At 34.8% G+C, this 16582-nt stretch overlaps 2 protein-coding genes across 2 annotated transcripts; both read right to left on the reverse strand.

Annotated features, from left to right (window-relative positions):
• Window positions 1-1271: 1271 nt before the first annotated feature.
• On the reverse strand, window positions 1272-5712 carry LOC135768190 (uncharacterized). The gene is made up of 3 exons (XM_065277376.1): window positions 5692-5712; window positions 4760-4846; window positions 1272-3019 (listed from the first exon to the last, which is right to left on the reverse strand). Exons 2-3 carry the CDS (start codon window positions 4836-4838, stop codon window positions 1809-1811), a joined length of 1290 nt encoding a protein of 429 aa, XP_065133448.1. The 5' UTR covers window positions 4839-4846; window positions 5692-5712; the 3' UTR covers window positions 1272-1808.
• A 4606-nt stretch (window positions 5713-10318) lies between these two features.
• LOC135768189 (uncharacterized) lies at window positions 10319-12495 on the reverse strand. The gene is made up of 2 exons (XM_065277375.2): window positions 12424-12495; window positions 10319-12193 (listed from the first exon to the last, which is right to left on the reverse strand). The coding sequence occupies exon 2, from the start codon at window positions 12090-12092 to the stop codon at window positions 10929-10931; it is 1164 nt and encodes a 387-aa protein (XP_065133447.2). The 5' UTR covers window positions 12093-12193; window positions 12424-12495; the 3' UTR covers window positions 10319-10928.
• Window positions 12496-16582: the final 4087 nt, after the last annotated feature.

Here is a 16582-nt window from a genome sequence, read left to right on the forward strand (position 1 = left end):
CGTCTGCTGCTTTCATCCATAACCGTATTTTTAATGCACATTTGTTTTTCCACAGCAGGGTAAATATTGACGAGAGTTAGGTTTCATTATATATAGATTTACTTTAGATGAATGTTGACGGTGATGACTTCATCTTCAGCTGAGATGAGATGATGTTTGTTTGAAGATGGAAAAACTGCTTTGACAGAAGTTCACCTGATGTTTATTGAGTTCACAGCAGCAGAATGAGATGAATATCAGACAGGTTCTTCAATCATTTTAACTCACTGTTCATTACTAACACCACAACATAACTTTAGTTATTAAGTATTATGTAATCTTAAAGAGATGAGTCATTTACTTGAACGTATGTTTCCAGAGGAAAATATTATTGAGGCTAGAAAACTAAATAATTTTTTCTTTAAATGTTCACTCAGTTGACATAAATTTTTATTTTAGTTGGCCCAAACTTTCAAATCCAGTATACCAGCGAACTTAAATCTGTCACTTTCAGCAGTGTTTGGATGAAATATATTTGCCACTATAATGTGTGTTTTCTTATTTAACCCAAACAAAATTTTACAACCAGCATTTACTAGTAATGTTTTTACCAGAGAATGAGAAAGATGAGAGAGATTCAGTTAATCTCAGCTGCACTGTAAAAAGTTGGATTTACTTAAATTACTTCAATTGGTAACACTTTAAGTTTTATCAACCAGTGTCGTTGTACTCGAGACTTAGACTCGGTCTTGGACTCGAGAACATATTTTAATGGTCTTGGTCTTGTCATGGACTCGTGAGCATTTTGACTTGGTCTCAACTCGTACTCGAATACATTTGGAATAGGACTTATTCTCGAGTCCACACGAGTCTCTTTAAAAATATATATTACTGTTTCTTTAAACTGATGTAAGATTGACACAAACAGTGATTCGGTGATTGGTGACTTTTTGCGTGCATCAGACTGGCGCGAGGTAAGACGGTCAGACCTGAGGAGGCTTTTACCTCATGGCAGTGCAATAAAACACCCCTGTCCAGTGAGATTTAAGCATTAGATAAGAGTGGAACTACACATAATTCCAGCAGTAAACGAGTCAGCACAATATTGTAAATTTAGTCTACATATAAATCAAGAATAAAATATAAATAACACAGATATATATATATATATATATATATATCTTAGAAGAGAAATTATTATGTGGTTGGTGATAATCATGTACACAATACCATAATAACATGTATTTATTCATTTAAATTTTAAAATACAGTGTACAGTATTGTGTAAAAGTCTTAAGCCACCATGCCAGAATTAGATTTGTTGTTTTTGCAATCTTATAGTGATCATATAGAATTGTTTCTCAGTCTGTTTGATATAATACATCCAGAAAATACAGGAAATTTGAATGTTGCTTTAAAAACTGTAAAAAAACCTGAAGTGTCAAGTTTTAAGGGTAAACTCCTCTTCCACTTGCTTGAGCAATAGCAGAAAACTGCAGGATCTCTTAAACTTAAATAAAATTAATTTCTAATTTTAAAGAAATTAGTCTTTTTGCTTCATTCTGCTCAAAAACGCTCAAGATGTGTTTAGTGTCAAGAGAGGTCACACTAAACACAGACGATGCCTAAAGAAGACATTTAGTCCTAAAATACTATTTTCAATTTTTTTACATATTTTTTATACATAGTTGTTCCAATAATTTCACATATGCGTTGGGACTACATATGTGAAACTTGCAAATCAGGTACATCAGCTGATAAGCACATATTAAGACACATAAAAATATGATTAAAAAAGTTGAAATGAAAACAAAATAAACAACAAATGTTCAACCTTTGAAATAGTAATATGCCACTGTCAATCCTAATATGTACAGAGTTGTTGTGATCTTTATGTCAATCTGATTTAGCAATGTCACAAACCCTATTAAAAGAGTCATACCTGCTATACAGCACAGGAATGAAACAAACATTTGTACCAATGGCCCACAGTTTCTCATCCTTAAGGTGTTTCTTTCATTAAAAAATGACATTGTAATAATGCTGACTGTGATGCCAAGTGCAGTGTGACACATTATGATCACATCTGACCATGATCTTATACTAGTAAACACACCAACAGCCATATTTGAACAAAACACAAACGAAACACATGTAAAAACAAATAAGGTATTTCCTATGTCTTTTAATATTTGAGAAGTTTCTGGTGATCCAGATTTTCTACCAATCATTACAGTTACAGTTATTGATGAGCTCAAGACCAAATTTAGAGGTATAGAAACTTCCGGTGTGAGATTGTTTCTTAATGTTACCTCAATAGCAGTTAAAACAACAAATCCTGACAAAAGTCTCAGCAAATTTCCAAACAGAATGCCCCCAACAATGTTCAGAAAGAGCAGAAGACTCAAACCCACAACTGCTGTTGTTACTCCTAAAGTTTGACATATAACAGTAAAGAGACGATCTTCTTCAACAGCATCTTCATCTATGTGTGTTTGCTCTGTGTCTTGTAATGTTTTAAAAATCTCCAGTGAGTAAAAGGTTCTTTCATTGAGCCAGAGTAATTTGTTTATTTCTGCTATAAGAGCAGGTCTGGGGTCAGTGATTCTGTGAAATCTTCCTCCACATGTGTTGATCATTTCTCTAGCTTTACCTACTGTGATGTCTTCAGCTTTCTCTGGATGGTGTTGTTGTTGGAGCAGAAGAACGATGCAGTACTGTAAGACTTCTGATCCCAGCGACTCATGAAGATGTTTGAGAACATCACACTGCTCAGATTCTGGATCTTCTGGATCGAGAGCCATCAGAACAGCGTGAGGTCCAGGAGATGAGAGGAACAGAGCTGTTTTAAAACTTTCTTCTGTGTTTTTGAAACAGGGATTTGGTCCACTGACCACTATCATTTTCTGACCATCATCTGTAATGACTGTATCATTCATCTGTCTGCTTTCTTTCTTTCCTAACAAAACTTCTGTAGAATATCTGACATGACGTTCATCTCCAACAATCAGGACTCTCAGATCTTCATCATGAGAAGATGCTAGATGGGAAAATGAAAGTGTCTGTGTGAATCATGGAAATAATAAATCTTAAATATAGCTGCAAGCAGCAATACCGGGGTCAAGCCGAACAAGGGGACGAAAGGAAATAAAGTTGAGTTTGGAAAAGCAATTAAATAATAAAAGACGGAAGAATACAAAAGTTATCAGCAAAAAGCTGTGTTTTTATTCAGTAAAATCTTTCCCTAGAACAATGAAAAAAATGTGAGGCCCAACTCCATGTCTCTATGATTTTCTGACGCAGAGATATAGCTCTGCAAAATGGTTGCTAGGGTTTTCTCATTGGTTGCTAGGGATTGAATTGGCATCCACCAATGATCATACTTCAAGCCATAAAAGGAATAATCCACGATGATGGTTTTATGTATAAGTTTGGAGTAGTTTTAAACAAAAATAAAAAATCCATATCATGACCACTAGGTGGCGCTATGACGAAATTGTGCATGCAACCTCAGCTCATGACTATGATTACATCTTGCTAGTTTCATGACTATAAACTTTAGTTTAGCGAAGAAACCGTTGTATGATCATAGGGCTTGCTTGAGGTCAAAGGTTTTGTTCAATTATAAGGCCAACTAGTGGTGCAGGCATACCATCTTTTTGTGTGCCCTCAGACTCCTCCCATAAATCAGCGTATCAAATCGGGTTAAAAAATCGGGTCTCATTTCGTTTCGGAGTTATTATAACCATTAATATCTAAAAACACGACAAAAATTCTGCCATTTCTGATGGAAATGGTAATGTGATGCCAAAGGAGTTTTTTGTTCAGAAGCTATTTTATTGTTTTTTGAGTCAATCGGAATTACGCTCCATTACTCCGTTATTAAGAATAATAATGTGGTGGGTTTTTAGCGCTATTTTCCTGCGCATGACTAAGTGTTAGGCGAAACCTGGCATGTTTGGTATTGTTGGACTCGGCAACAATTCAGGACTCCAAGAAAACAAGTTGCATGAAAATATGTTGACCACAGCCAAAGTTATAGGCATGTAACACATTCGTCTGACCACAAGGTGGCGCTGTGACAAAACTGTGCATGCACCCACGGTTCCTAACTGCCATCACAAGTATTAAGTATTTTTTCAATAGGCTTAAGTTTGGCAAAGATACAGCCTCAAATGTATTGTTGTTTTTTACTACATGTAAAATTTGTTGACTTGTTTGAAATATATTTTAAAAATAAATACATTTTAAAGCATTAAAAATATATATAGCCTTTATCTACTTTGTTTATGTTACAAACCTGTAAACATAACAGTTTTAAAAAGGTTAAAATTAAATATATTCAAAAATATACTTTATAAAATTAACTTGTATTTAGCATATATTTCAAATATATTTTGGCAAAAAATACATTTTTGCCATATGGGATGTAAAATTAGAAATGTATTTGCTTGCCCTTGAAATACATTTTGAAATATATTTTGATATTTGAATGATAAAACTAAATATTTCCAAATTCAAAAATATATTCAATTGAGGATTGCATTCTACAAAATATATTTAGCATGTATTTAAAATATATTTCTGGCTAGAGATTTTAATTTTTTCGCCGTATGGGAAAACAATTTTTTTATGACAGGCAGTGTAGTATCACATTAACAGAGTTTATGACCAATGAGAGGAACTGCTATAAACTGCTATAAAATTGCTGAAAATGAAAGTAAAAGTGCTGTTGTACTGAATATCAGCACATGTGTGAAAGTGTAAAGCAGATAAATACCTTTAGACTGCACAGCTGCGATGTAAAATGTCAAAATCAGTACAAGGAGACATTTTGGTTTGGTTTTGGATACTTTCATTTTACAACCTGCAGAGTAAAACCAAAATATTTCTTAATAAATTCTGAATCATCTTTAATATCAACATTTCAACCACCAACAAAAAGAGAACATGAAACGGTTTTACTTAAACTTGTCACGAAGAGCAAAACTAGCTATACGGACGAAAAAGGCAGGTTACACTTAAATCAATTAATTGGTAGACACAATTTGGGAGCTTCTTGCTAAAGAATTGCTTCCTGAACCTTTGTCAAGCCACCTTTTATACACAGATAAGACAAAGAATCATAAAAGTCCCAAATCAAGATTTGATGGGTCAGGATCTTTTAATGTGTCTTTACTTTCATGTTCAAGATGCTGACAACACAAACTAAAATAATGTGTGTGTCTGTTTGTTATCATGTTTATTTTCATTGTCATTACTGAACATAAACAGAAGCTTGATAAAATGCTGATTTTATAATTGCATACGGAACTTATCTGTTTTTGAAAATTAACTTTATACATTTAATATAATATAAAAATAAAAGAATAAAGTATTTTTTTAAGAAACATGCATTATATAAGTATATACATTCTTTAGGAAGGATTTAAACAAAATACAATCCTGTTTTTATTTGTATGCATTTTCTACGCTTTAGTGAGCTGTCCGGATTTGTGTAAAAATGCAAGACGTCACATTATGCTTTTCATTTTGTTTCATTTTTTGTAAGGAAAGGATATGGAAATGTGTATTGTTTGTAAGGGGTTTACAGGATTTCCTTGCACAAGAATGCATATGACAACACACTCTGACAGTGTGTGATAGTATTATAATAAAGTGCCCATAGTTACCAAACTATCCATTAATAGTGTTCAAAGAGACATAACTTACCGGACGTGTAGTACGTGTTGTTTCAGGCTGGAGCTTGAATTTCTGTCTGCTGAGATGTCAGTTTCGTTTCGAAGAGCACTCATTATGAAACTATTCTTTGACCTCTAGAATGAGGGGCCATACAAGCCAAAATTCATTACATTACTCACATCTTTACATTATCCTTTTACATACACTTATTCTCATTTTACATGCATGCATATTCCTTTAACATACATGCATTCTCCTTTTACATGCATACATTCTCCTTTTACATGCATGCATTCTGCTTTTACATGCATGCATTCTGCTTTTACATACATGCATTCCCCTTTACATACATGCATACTCCTTTTACACACATGCATTCTCCTTTTACATGCATGCATTTTCCTTTTACATGCATGCATTTTCCTTTTACATGCATGCATTCTCCTTTTACATGCATGCATTCTGCTTTTACATGCATCTCATTTTACATGCATGTATTCTGCTTTTACACACTGTACATGCATATTCCTTTTACATGCATGCATTTTCCTTTTACATGCATGCATTTTCTTTTAACATGCATGCATTCTCCTTTTACATGCATGCATTCTGCTTTTACATACATGCATTCTGCTTTTACATACATGCATTCCCCTTTACATACATGCATACTCCTTTTACACACATGCATTCTCCTTTTACATGCATGCATTTTCCTTTTACATGCATGCATTTTCCTTTTACATGCATGCATTCTCCTTTTACATGCATGCATTCTGCTTTTACACACTGTACATGCATATTCCTTTTACATGCATGCATTTTCCTTTAACATGCATGCATTTTCTTTTAACATGCATGCATTCTCCTTTTACATGCATGCATTCTGCTTTTACATGCATGCATTCTGCTTTTACATACATGCATTCCCCTTTACATACATGCATACTCCTTTTACACACATGCATTCTCCTTTTACATGCATGCATTTTCCTTTTACATGCATGCATTTTCTTTTAACATGCATGCATTCTCCTTTTACATGCATGCATTCTGCTTTTACATACATGCATTCTGCTTTTACATACATGCATTCCCCTTTACATACATGCATACTCCTTTTACACACATGCATTCTCCTTTTACATGCATGCATTTTCCTTTTACATGCATGCATTTTCCTTTTACATGCATGCATTCTCCTTTTACATGCATGCATTCTGCTTTTACACACTGTACATGCATATTCCTTTTACATGCATGCATTTTCCTTTAACATGCATGCATTTTCTTTTAACATGCATGCATTCTCCTTTTACATGCATGCATTCTGCTTTTACATGCATGCATTCTGCTTTTACATACATGCATTCCCCTTTACATACATGCATACTCCTTTTACACACATGCATTCTCCTTTTACATGCATGCATTTTCCTTTTACATGCATGCATTTTCTTTTAACATGCATGCATTCTCCTTTTACATGCATGCATTCTGCTTTTACATACATGCATACTCCTTTTACACACATACATTCTGCTTTTACATACATGTCTGCTCTCACACACATACAGTCATGTGAAAAAATTAGGACACCCCATTACATTTTCTGTTCTTTATTAAGAAATATTTACATATCACTGGTTTTCATCTTGTTTTTATTTTTGTCTGGGAAAGAAAGTGATTTAATTGCAGGTAAACAACAAAAATCGACCTAGTTTTACTCATTAAACAAAAGATTGACAAAAATGTGAAATGTCACGAAGGAAAAAGTTAGGACATCCCAACAATTATTCCCACTTATATTGGCTAAAATCACACACATGTGTATCATAACAGGTACACATGATTAGAACATTGATACGAGGAGGCTTGCCCTATTTACAGTTTTTTACAATCACTTTGCTACTATTTTCAGAACCTTGATGTCATTTTTCACAACTCTAGATACAAAACTCAAAACGGTAATCACTTGTAACACAGGCTGTCTAGTGTTCAAAACATTGCATTGTGCATTCACATCTTTAAAGACATCTTGCACTTGCACAATCATTGTTTCAAAACACAAATTTACTGTGAAATACCATGGAAACATAACTATAGATCACCCACACACAAGCAACTGATAGTTTCACTAAGTCATTGTTTGTACAATCATTAAGTATTGTAGAACAAAATTGGTGCTACAGATTTCATTATGGTACATGTAGAGCAAATACATATCTGTAAAAGTTCTGCAGTAGTAGAGAGAATACGACAGACACATTGGAATCATTGAACAAAGTTTGTAATATATTGATGAAAACACTACAGTACAATCACAACATAGGTCACATCATTTCACAATCTGCACTCAATCATCAGTAACAAGTTGGCAGAATTGGACAAGCAATTACAAGGGCCTGCATCTATACAGTACAGTGATAATTGGTTCATGCTCCATGCTTATTGGTTACAATGAACCTCATTAACTTTCATGATTTTCAGTAAACATGGAAGATTCTTTGTCTGTTTCCATACAACTATTACGAATAATGCAACAGTTACTTATCATTTTGGGCAGTTGTATTGATTGATAGTTAGATCATTGTAAGAAAATGAATAGACACTTATTTGAAATGTGATGTGTGAATAGCCTTTTGAAACAGTAGTACTTTGATGTTAAGTTGTGTCATATTGAACATGTGATTTTGGTTGAATGAACTAATGATCCAAGTTTTATGTGTATTGTATCCAAGCAATTGAGAAAAGAGTTAAGAGTTTTGAAAAATGTGCATTTTGATCTTTGGTTGTGAGTTTTGTGTCTAGAGTTGTGAAAAATGACATCAAGGTTCTGAAAATAGTAGCAAAGTGATTGTAAAAAACTGTAAATCTACTACATTTGGTTTGGTGTGCTCTTGGCTGTTGATGTGAGAGTGGACACCATATTGAGATAAAAAGAGCTATCCGAGGCCTTCAGACAGAAGATTGTAGAAGCTTATGAGTCTGGAAAGGGATTTAAAAAGATCTCCAAAGACTTTGAAATCAGTCATTCCACCGTCCGGAAAATAGTCTACAAGTGGAGGACATTCAAAGCAACTGTCAACGTGCCCAGGTCTGGCCGTCCAAGCAAGTTCACCCCGAGAGCAGACAGCAAGATGCTAAAAGAGGTCACCAAAAACCCTAAAATGTCATCACAGGACCTACAGCAGGCTCTTGCTATTGTTGATGTGAAATTGCATGCCTCTACAATTTAGAAAGAGACTACACAAGTTTAACTTTTATTGGAGGAAACCCTGCTCTCTAAGAAAAACATAAAGGCCAGATTGAAGCTTGCCAGAGAGAATGTAGACAAAGACCATGACTTCTGGAATAATGGACAGATGAGTCTAAAACTGAATTATTTGGACACCACAACAGAGGACATGTTTGACATAAACCAAATACAGCATTCCAGGAAAGGAACCTCATACCAACTGAAAAACATGGAGGTGGAAGTGTCCTGGTTTGGGTTTTTTTGTTGCAGCAGGACCTGGCTTGCTCACCATCATAAATTCTACTGTGTCAGGGGTTGCTTGAGGAGCATGTGAGACCATTTGTAAAAAAAATTAAGCTGAAGCGGAACTGGATCCTGCAACAGGACAATGACCCAAAACATACCAGTAAATCCACCAAGAACTGGCTTAAAACAAAATGGAGAGTACTGGAATGGCCGAGTCAAAGCCCAGATCTGAATCTCATTGAGATGCTGTGGGCTGACTTGAAACAGGCTGTACATGCAAGAAACCCATCAAATATCTCACAGCTAAAAAAATGGCATTGAGGAGTGGGGCAAACGTTTCTCAGACCAATGGCTACAAGTAGCGTCTCACTGAAGTAATTTCAGCTAAAGGGGGTAATACTCGCTATTAAAGGGCAGTATTAAATATAAAAGCACATAAGAATAAAGATATTGCCTTCCAGTTGAATGAATGTCATGTGAAATTCATTGTTAAGAATGAACAGTCAGTTTTGTTAAACTATAGAATAGAGGACCAATCAGATGAAGCCAGGGGCGGGGTTAACATCATGAGAGTAGAGTTCTCTGAAAGTGAAAATAAATGATATCTTCTGTAAATGTTTAAATGACATAACCAGTAGGTTAAGATGTAAATGTAATGCAGACATCATACATGTACTAAAGTCCACACAGAAGTCTCAATTCTGATAACTCAGCTAATTTAAAGTCTTGTGTATTAATGCTCGATTACGGTAATGTAAGTCATGTTTGTGATCAAACACTACATTTTATTTATTTATGTGAATTTGATATTTCAAAACTAACATTTATTGTATTATTAGTTATTCTGTAGTTCTACAAAAGTTCTAAACATGTAAACAAAATAAAATCACAAAGAAGTGAGAGGACATATTAACAAGACCAATTAATAAAACAAAATATATACACACTACAATTAAAGCCAAGGACTCATAAAAGTCAATAGAAACCTGAGCATGGTGCACTTGAAAAACACAAGACTTTGGCTGCGCCCTGTAAGGGTGGATTTACAGTGGTTCAATCTGTAGGAATGCCGAAATGACTGAGAAATGTTATCAGCAAGATGGTGTAAAACTGTGTATTTCTTGTCAATTATCACCCTTTTGCAACTTACACCAATGACAGAAATAAGTGCAGTTAAAATAGCAAAATATGTGGGAGAGCATTGCTAGAATATAAATATATTGTATTCCAATATGTAGCGTTTAAGTATTAACACTTAATCAAAACTAAACAACAGATTTGTAAATGAAAAGGTTTAATAACAGCACTGACTTAAAGTTACAATTGAAATGGTTACACCATAAATGCATGAAATGGTAATTAATACGTAGTACAATTAATTGTTTCCAATGTATGTGAGATATTACCTGATAGTATTAAATATTTTTATAGTTTCTGCTTGATTAAAAATATAAACAAAGTTTTTATTTTAAATAGATCAAGCTAGATATTTCAGCGGGTAGAAACTGTTGTGCCCTTGAGTCAAAACACCTTAACCCTAATTGCACCCCGGGTGCTGGGATAAGTCACATTTCGAGTACGGTATCCATTGCATAGCTAGCTTGTCACTTTCACTTCACCAATACAAACCCAACAGTGGAAATTTTATATAAAACCAACCATCTAAATGCTTGTTTGAAACTTGTTTACAAATCAGGTACAACAGCTGATAAGTAAATATTAAGACACAAGAAAATAGGATGAAAGGAGTTCAAATAGCAAAACAAAACAAAAAAACAAAAATTTAACTTTTAAAATAGAAATATGCCATTGAAAATCCTAATATATACAAAGTTATTGTGATCTTTATGTCAAACAGACTGAACGCAGTTACAAATCCTATTGAAAGAGTCCCAGCCGCCATACACCACAGGAACAAACCAAACACCAAGACCAACGGGCCACGGTCTTTCAATATACAGAAGTTTCTATAAATTAAAAATGACATTGTAATATTGCTGACTGTGATGCCAAATGCAGTGTAACACACTATGATCACATCTGACCATGATCTTATACTACTAAACACACCAACAGCTGTATTTAAACACACCAAAAACAAAATGTCTCTTATGAAATGTAAGACAAAACAAAATAACATTGCTCTTGATATATTAAATCTGTCTTGTGATAATGGTTCAATCATTAGTGGTAATGTGACAAATATGGTAATGATAATGTATTCTCTGAATTCCCTTTTGCTCATTATAACTACAGTTAATATTGATGAGCTCAAGGCCAAATTTAAAGGTATAGAAACTTCTGGTCTGAGACAGTTTCTTGATGTTACCTCAAAAGCAATTAAAACAACAAATCCTGACAAAAATCTCAGCAAATTTCCAAACTGAATGCCCACCAGAACGATTATTAAGAGCATGAGACTCAAACCTACAACAGCTGTGGTTCCTCCTAAAGTTTGACATATAACAGTAAAGAGACGAACTTCTTCAACAGCATCTTCATCTATATGTGTTTGCTCTGTGTCTTGTAATGTTTTAAAAATCTCCAGTGAGTAAAAGGTTCCTTCATTAAGCCAGAGTAACTTGTTTATTTCTGCTATAAGAGCAGGTCTGGGGTCAGTGATTCTGTGAAATCTTCCTCCACATGTGTTGATCATTTTTCTAGCTTTACCTGCTGTGATGTCTTCAGCTTTCTCTCGGTGTTGTTGTTGTTGGAGCAGAAGAACGATGCAGTACCGTACGACTTCTGATCCCAGCGACTCATGAAGATGTTTGAGAAGATCACACTGCTCAGATTCTGGATCGAGAGCCATCAGAACAGCGTGAGGTCCAGGAGATGAGAGGAACAGAGCTGTTTTAAAACTTTCTTCTGTGTTTTTGAAACAGGGATTTGGTCCACTGACCACTATCATTCTCTGACCATCATTCATAATGACTGTATCATTCATCTGTCCGCTTTCTTTCTTTCCTAACAGAACTTCTGTAGAATATCTGACATGACGTTCATCTCCAACAATCAGGACTCTCAGATCTTTATCATGAGAAGATGCTGAATGGGAAAATTAAAGTTTCTGTGTGAATCATGGAAATTGTGCATGAAGTCAGTTTCACATCCATCATACGTGAGTGCACAAAAGCACCTGTGTGAATATAAACTGTTATAAACATTAACCCCTTACTATCAAATAAATAATAAAATATTGAATTGATAATGAAGACAGTAAAAGTGCTATTGTACTGAATATGTGTGATGTGAAACAGTGTAAAGCGGGTAAATACCTTCAGACCGTACAGCTGTGATGAAAACTGTTAAAATCAGGAGACATTTTGGTTTGGTTTTGGTTAATTTCATTTTACAACCTGCAGATTAAAATGAAAAGATTTCTAAATATATTCTGTATTAACTTCAATATCAACATTTCAACAACAAACAAAAAAGAGCATGTGTTTTACTTACACATTTTTTATTTATTTTTTGAAGTGCAGGATGTGTCATTTGTGTTTTAAAAAAAGTAAAATTACTGGACAAAAAATATTTTATAAGGCTGAGATGAATAAATCATACTTTGAATGAAATGAAGATAAACAAAAATAACAATGTCAAACCCCTTATTCGATAATGGTTAGAGAGTCGAGCTTGTGACCCAAAGGTTGCTGATTCAAGTCTCATGCGACTGTGGTGCCAATGGTTCTCCTCAATTGACTGCTCCGGGTCTATGTGTGTTCACAACTTATAGTACATAAGTTTACTGGGATGGGTCACATTTTATATACTTGATGTCACTTTCACTTAAATATAAACATCAAATAATTACAGATAGAGAAAAATACTGTATTAAGCTAAAGAAATATCAGCATTAAAATAATGAATAAATACTGATCAAAACTTTTTAATTCTTAATATTCATATTTTCTCGTTTCAGAATTTCATTATTGCTATGCATCACTGATTGTCCTACAACCCATAAAACCTAAAAAGGTTTAGTAACCAAAGTTCACAAACTTATTCAGAATTTGTTTAAACCTTTTTCAAATTTATTGAAATGTTTCCTGGTTTATATCAGTTTCATCAATGGGTTTTCTAGATTTAAATGTACATCCGTGTGCCGAGGTAAATAACTTAATAATCAAACACAGCGCAAAGCTCCATATCAGGGCGTTCTGTAATGCATCACTTGTCTAAAATAAAGAGATAAGACGTGTCAATAAAGCAAAAGAGCATATAAACTAACTTCCTCTCCTTTATTCATTATATGTTAAGTTCTTCTGTTTTGTTGCTCTTATGTTTTAAGAGGTTTTGCTGTCAGAGGTGGAAATCAGTTTAAATGTGTGTCAACAGGTGTAAGAGGTTCATCAATCGCTCACATCTGTAGGTCTATTGTATAAAATAGATATTAGGCCCAGATCAAGTAATTGTTTTATGGACCTCTCTCAACAAACATATCTGTATTTATAATTAAACATCTAGGAGTGGTTTCCTGGACAGGGATTCCTAAAAAGCATTACTTGGGTACATTTTGAGGCTAAACAAAGGGTACTGATGTATTTTAAGATATGTCAGTGAAAGTTGTTTTCAGGACAGCTCTTACATTTATTTTAGTCTAGGACTAATCCCTGTCCGGGAATCTGCCCCATCTTAATATGTGCAGAAAGAAATAGTGTTTCAAATATAAAACAAGTCTCCCATGAAATAAACTCCACTGCTTTGGATCCCTTCTGTAAATTATTCCTCACTGAAATCTTTTTAATCAATATCAACATTCCTAGTTTATTCACATAATTGAGTTATAAACGTAACTTTATAAATCATTCATAGAATCATGTTATATATATTGAATGGCAAACGCACATGAAAATGAAGATATTACCTTCCAGCTGAATGATTGTCATGTGAAATGCAATGTTAAGAGTCAATCTTGTCATACTTTAGAACAGATGACCAATCAGAAGGAGCCAGGGGCGGTGCTAACCTCACAAGCAGAGTCCTAAGTGAAAGTAAAAATAAATTGTATCTTCTGCAATGTGGATTGGTAGGTTTCAGATGACATAACCAGATTTAAATGTAATGCATATACGTAAGTCTCAATGCTGATATAAAGTCTTATGTATGAATGCTTGATCAAACACAGCTTAAGATGTATACATTTTAAAGACCTATAAGAGTTTTCTTTTTCTCCTAAATACTATATGTTGATGTTTCAGTGATATCCCTCCACACATACTGAGAGTTTAATATCAATGTTTTATGAAATAATCTCACTGAACACTGAAAATTATGAAGAGTTATGAATTGTGTGAGGGTACAATGTGTTCTGAAGAGCGCTGGATGTATTTTCACACTGTCGACAGCACTGGTTCTGGATCTCCTCATTATGTTTGTATGAGATGTCTCTCGGTTGTTTTTGTCCTGAGGTTGTGTGAGAATTGGCTGAATCTGTGTTTATTGATTTCTTTTTTTTCACAGCCCAGTCATAAATTTCTGGAGTTTGTGTTGAAACATTGACTTGCGTCATTGTCTAAAGCAGTGGATTCAATTCTCTGCACATTTTATTTGTCTCTCTTATCTAACACACACCCGACTCTGATTATCAGGTGAGATCTGGGGCACGTCCAAGCTCACACCGGTGTGTAACGTTTTGCTACGGTTTCCGGGTTGAACGACATGTTTCCTTGAAACAGTGTGCAACAGGTTTTAGAAGCGTTTTCTCTTGTTTGGTGGGTGTGTCAGAAATGTCGGCCCAATCAGTGGCAAGATGTATATAAACCACGCGGTAGTAAAGAGACAGCTCGCTCAATGGGTTCAAGATGGAATGTTGCCTTTCATTCTGGATGGCAAGGTCAGTGACTGCAACATCGAGGGTATTTTACAGTATTAAACACACATTTATAACAATTTCATCAGGCTTCAGAAACATTTAAAAAAGAACACAAAGGATGGCCTCTCAGCTACTCTTTCGTCATCACAACAGAATGTTCAACGCATCACTGTTTCTGTTTAATAAACATTGTGAAATGTTTTGTCGGGGCTGAACGCAGCCCTGAACTGAATTAAAGCGTGTCAGGTAAGAAAGACATACAAAATGTGCACATCAGTGGATCAACAGGAACAGGATTGAGAAGCACTGATCTAATGCAGGGCTATCCTGGAGGAGCGCTATAGTCCTGCACATTTTATATCTAACACACCTGCTGGTAATCTACTAATGAGCTGATGAGTTTAATCAGGTGTGTCAGATAAGGGAAACATATAAATGTGCAGGCCAGTAGAGGTCCCTTTGGGATGGGTTTCAGAAGTTCTGGTCTGAAGTACTGCCTGAAGTTCTTTATGTTTAAATTTTAGTATAGAAATAATGAATTATCTAATAAAAAGTAGTTTTAATGCTAAAGAACAAAGCATTCGGGATGAATTTCACAGCAAAATTGCTTTTATTTATTGCTTTTGATGTTATTAAGTTTCATCAACAATATCCAATCCAATCTACTTTATTTAAATAGCACAATTTAAACAAACATTGAGGTTACAGAAGTGCTTTACAGTTAAAAGAATATAAAAAAATAAAAGAAACAAAGCAACCAAATAAATAAAACGCCAACAATGAAAGCGACAACGATGACCACAGCAGCTCTAATAGTGCATTTAAAAAAGCCAGGGAATAGAAATGTTTTTAAACAAGATTTCAATGTGTCGAGGGTAGGCACAGCTTTAATGTGCGGTGGTAAATCATTCCACAATTTGGGAGCAACTGCTGAAAAAGAGCGATCGCCTTTGGTCTTCAGCCTGGTCCTGTGCATGTTCAGGCGCAGCTGATCCCCAGACCTCATTGACCTTGACAAGGTGTAAATATGCAGGAGCTCCGAAATATACTGAGGTGCCATTATGACTTCTATACATACTACAGAAATCAGAAATATAAATACAATGTGATGGGTGGATCAGTTGTACTTCTAGACTCTTAAGCATGAAAAGACTGCGCCCAAATATCCACACTGCAGTCTTTGCACTTGACTACTTGCATGCTTTGTTTCCTGTGTTCTAGTAGGCATGCTTAGACGAGATGGTGTGGGTTAAGGGCAGTTTTAAGACATGGGACAGTCTTGCACACTTACCCCACTGCCAGATATTTATTAATTAAAGTTACTATTGACGTAGCGATTGTCATCTTTTCACTTTTGTGGCGTATAGCCGAGTGAAACGGCTTCTGAAATTGGAAAAACATGATTTGATTTTCATCAAGAACTGATTGACTTGTTGGAAGTCAGGCCATGCAATCTTTTCCCGGACAGAAACGAGATTCCAATTGCCCCGCTCTTACGCCATTCTTCATGACAGGAGGTGAAAAGAGATCGTTTCGAGGACTTGTTTTGATTTACATGAATTAAAAAATTTTATGAAATGCACCGATAAGTGATTTATAAAAACATTACAATATTTCATAAA

Source organism: Paramisgurnus dabryanus, chromosome 23, assembly GCF_030506205.2.
Source record: "Paramisgurnus dabryanus chromosome 23, PD_genome_1.1, whole genome shotgun sequence".
Classification (NCBI taxonomy): domain Eukaryota; kingdom Metazoa; phylum Chordata; class Actinopteri; order Cypriniformes; family Cobitidae; genus Paramisgurnus; species Paramisgurnus dabryanus.

What these genes read in the sequence shown, in the direction of transcription:
- LOC135768190 (XM_065277376.1), bottom strand. Translation starts at nt 4,838, where the DNA reads ATGAAAGTATCCAAAACCAAACCAAAATGTCTCCTTGTACTGATTTTG. An exon ending in CGCAGCTGTGCAGTCTAAAG is followed by an intron (nt 3,020 to 4,759) that starts GTATTTATCTGC and finishes TTTCCCATCTAG; the next exon opens with CATCTTCTCATGATGAAGAT.
- LOC135768189 (XM_065277375.2), bottom strand. Translation starts at nt 12,092, where the DNA reads ATGAATGATACAGTCATTATGAATGATGGTCAGAGAATGATAGTGGTC.